Raw genomic sequence first — 3,998 nt, forward strand, 5'->3', positions numbered from 1 at the left:
TATATATATATGCTTGTTTATGTAAAGTTATATATAAAAACAGTTGAACATTAACTTGAAGATCACTAAATACTTTTTAGTAGAGTACCATATTTATAAATTTTTATAAGGAAAAAGGTCACAGCAACTTTGAAGTTTCAACTTAGTAGACATCATCAAACTAGAAATTATTGTTCATCATCCCGTCTATATTCACACTACACCCTCTACCCCTACATTTATTCTTGCAATGTCAACCCAGCTATCTACTGGTGTCATGAAAAAGTACCCATTATAAGCTATATAGAAAACAGAGAAAAATTAACAGTAAAAAAAAAAAAATCATATAGAAGGGAAAGGATGCACAGATACATCAGGAGTAGTGTTGGTGAATTTTAGGAAGCATGATATCTTTGGAAGTATACAGTGACATGACAACTATTCCATGATTTGATAATTCTGAACATGAAAAAAATAATTTTTTTTTCCAAAAGTCAAGTGTACTGCTGCTGTGTTTTGATTTCATAAGCATGTCTCCAAGTGGTAGAGAAATTGAATGGAAAAATAGGGAGCCAAAGCAGTTATTAGAAAGGTGGATGATCCTAGTGGGCTAAAATTAAGTCAGCAGTTAGATTTTGAAACTAGTGTGTCATGCTCTAACCCTAACCCTTAAGCATTTAAATCAACCATATCTGACCCAAATATTCTACCCGTTTTATGTAGCCTCTCACACCTACCCAGAATAACATTCTTAATTCAAAACAATGTGAATAAATAAGCAGTACATTTAACAATCAGAATGCTAAAGGGTTAAATATACAACTGACCTTTGACCTTTTGGACAAGTTCTTCAATGACAAGATCCTCAGCATACTGTCTGTCTTCTTGTTCTTGTTTCCTTTTCTTGTTCAACATATTTGATTCTTTTAGCTGTGCTTCCAAAGCCATGTGTAGACTTTTCATTTTCTGTGATAAAACAACATTAAGAACTTCAGATCAAACAGTCGGCACGCCCATACATCAACAGGCCAGTGGATAAGAACAGTACCACCCTTAATTAAGGAATAGACGTTCCTAGTTCAAATCTAGTACGGGGTTGATATGAATACATCCATAAATAAGACACCTAGATGTCTGATGACAATCAGAGATCAACTAAGTAAAACACAGTGAAGATTATCAACATCGCTGTTTTGACATTCACTTTTCCATGCTTGCATGGGTCAGATAAATTCTTCTCACTAGCCCTCACAGTATCCATGTAAGATATTCCCCCATGACCAGAGGTGTTTCCACAGAAGATTGAAAACAAAGGACACAGAAAATGATTGTCAATGTTGTACAAGCAATCATCATGCAATGTCAACACACACACACCACCTTCTAAATTCCACTCACAAGGTATTGGTCAACCTGAAACTACAGTAGAAGACACTCACCCAAAACGCCAGACTGTGGGAACAAGCCCAGAACCATGCAGTAGTGACAAAGCAGACTTATTAACCACATGGCTATCCCAACTTTATTTATTAATTAAAATATTATTAATAGAATATAGGAAATTATGATTAATAAACAATTAATTTAATACAGGATGGGGCAGAAAAGACAGACATTTTTGAAATAGCTATCATTCAACCCCAGAGGGAGGGACATATGTCCAACAGGTACCATTCGGTCCGTGGTGTCTTAGCATTTTTTCTTCTTTTCAGATGAAGCCATGGCACTAGGGAAAATAGAGCATCACGTGTTTGCCTACGATAGTTACATGAAGAATAACAAGTCTGTCACAGCAGTTCAGTGTGAGTTTCGGCACCACTTCAACGTCCACTGAAATCAGGCTGTTCCCACCCGTAACACAATCTTACATTGGGTGAATGCACTTTGTACACGAGGTACACTAATCAATAGGAGACTGGTGGGGGTGCCACAAACAGTATGGACCCCAGAAAATGTGGAACACATCAGACAAGCTTCAATATAGAGTCAAAATTGCTCTGCTCGGAGGCATGCTACTGAACTAGGCATCAGTAATCAGTTATGCATTTCCACCTGTACAAATTAGTCATTGTGCAACAGTTGAAACCATGGGACTATGCACAGCAGCTTAACTTCACACATCAGATGGAAGAAATTTTTGAGGCAAATGACAACCTCATTTTGTTAATGGGTGATGAAGCTCATTTTCATCTCAATGGCATGGTGTTGTTATTGGGCTCTTGAAAATCTGCGAGAACTGCATGAAAGACCACTCCACAACCCCAAATTGATGGTCTGGTGTGCTGTTGGAAAAGCTGCAGTCATTGGTCCTTACTTTTTTGAAGATAATAATAGAAATGCTGTTACTGTGAACTCGAAGCGTTACATCGAGATGATAAACAACTTCTTTGTACCTGAATTATGTCAAAAACATATGCCTATTTGACGTGTGTGGTTTCAGCAGGATGGGGCAACAGCCCACACAGCCAGAACATCAACAGATGTTCTTTGCCCCCTCTTCGGTGACCATCTCATTTCCAGGTTTGCTGACATTTCTTGGTTCCCTCTGTCCCCTGATTTGTACATGTGTGATTATTTGTGTGGAAACCTCAAGGCATGCATTTATGCGTATAAGCCCCATACAGTGGACAATTTGAAGGAAGCAATTTGCATGGAAGTCGCCCAAATCGACAGAGCAATGCTGGAGAGAGTGGAGGCCAACTTCCAAGAACACCTTCAGAAATGCATCAATGAAAACAGACACCACAAGATAGATGTTGTTTTCCACACTTGATTTTGACAAATGCTAATTCAATACGAACACATTGATGTCAATAAAATTTGTTTGCAGCAAAAATTAATGATTTTGTGAATTTTTCAAAAACGTCTGTCCTCTCTGCCCCACCCTGTATATATAATTAGTTTAATATATGTGAATATCAGGAAGATTATTGCTAATTATCATCATCATCATCGTTTAACATCCGCTTTCCATGCTAGCATGGGTTGGACGATTTGACTGAGGACTGGTGAAACCGGATGGCAACAACAGACTCCAATCTGATCTGGTAGAGTTTCTACAGCTGGATGCCCTTCCTAACGCCAACCACTCTGAGAGTGTAGTGTGTGCTTTTATGTGCCACCGGCAAGAAAAAATAAAGTGGTTTACATACTTCTATACAAAGAACAAATGAAATTAGAGAGTACAATTGTTTAAACATACCAGCGTAATCTGTAAGTTAATGGTACGTAGTTCAAGGTCTAATTTCTCTCCATCGGTACTCGCAATCTGAGATTGTTGAGCTAACTGCGATAGTTCCTTTTTGATCTTGCTGTTGCTCTTGTCTTGCAGACTGGAATAGACAATACAACACACACAATAAAAATAAATGTAATATATTTAAATGGCAATGAAAAGAAAAAAAAAATCATAAACAACCAATAAAATAGCTCAACCACAGTCGAAGAAGTACTATGCAAATGGTGGTGGTGGTACTCCTAGTAGGGGTACTAGAGAGTACATCAATGCCAATGTTCACTTTTCCATACTTGCATTGCATGGATGGAATTTGTTGAACTAGATTTTCTACAGCTAAATGCTCTTTCAGTTGCCAACCCTCATCTGTCTCTATAAGTTTCAAGCAAAGTAATATTTCTGTATGGCTGGACATGTTTTCATGGAAGATTGGAAACGAAGGACACTGCTTGTACAATGTCATAGCAAGGACACAAATGCACACAGAGAATGTGTATTAAGGCTACCACTGGTTTCATGTCAAGAAAAATATCTTAACTTTTTCAAGCCAATCACATGGAGAAATAGTGTTCATCTCCATTTTGGATGAAAACTCAGTCTCATAGAAAGTCACAAGTCTGTGTTTTCATCCAAAATGGAGACAAACACCATTCTTCCAAGTGATCAGCTTGAAAAAGTGATAAGATATTTTCCTAACATGAAACCAATGGTAACTTTAATACACAAAGAAATTCTATCTACCAATGTGGTGTTGAGCACTCATTTTCGTCATTCGACATTTTAT

General features: G+C 37.6%; 1 protein-coding gene across 1 annotated transcript in view; it reads right to left on the reverse strand.

Annotated features, from left to right (window-relative positions):
- The window catches only part of LOC106879064 (roquin-2), a 93,230-nt gene that overhangs the window by 1,309 nt on the left and 87,923 nt on the right, over window positions 1–3,998 (reverse strand). The window contains exons 15-16 of the mRNA XM_052975308.1: window positions 3,182–3,311; window positions 807–945 (exon numbers count right to left, since the gene is read on the reverse strand). Coding sequence (XP_052831268.1) covers window positions 807–945; window positions 3,182–3,311 — 269 coding nt within the window. The remainder of the gene's footprint in view (window positions 1–806; window positions 946–3,181; window positions 3,312–3,998) is intronic.

The sequence above is a fragment of the Octopus bimaculoides genome, chromosome 21, assembly GCF_001194135.2.
Source record: "Octopus bimaculoides isolate UCB-OBI-ISO-001 chromosome 21, ASM119413v2, whole genome shotgun sequence".
NCBI lineage: Eukaryota > Metazoa > Mollusca > Cephalopoda > Octopoda > Octopodidae > Octopus > Octopus bimaculoides.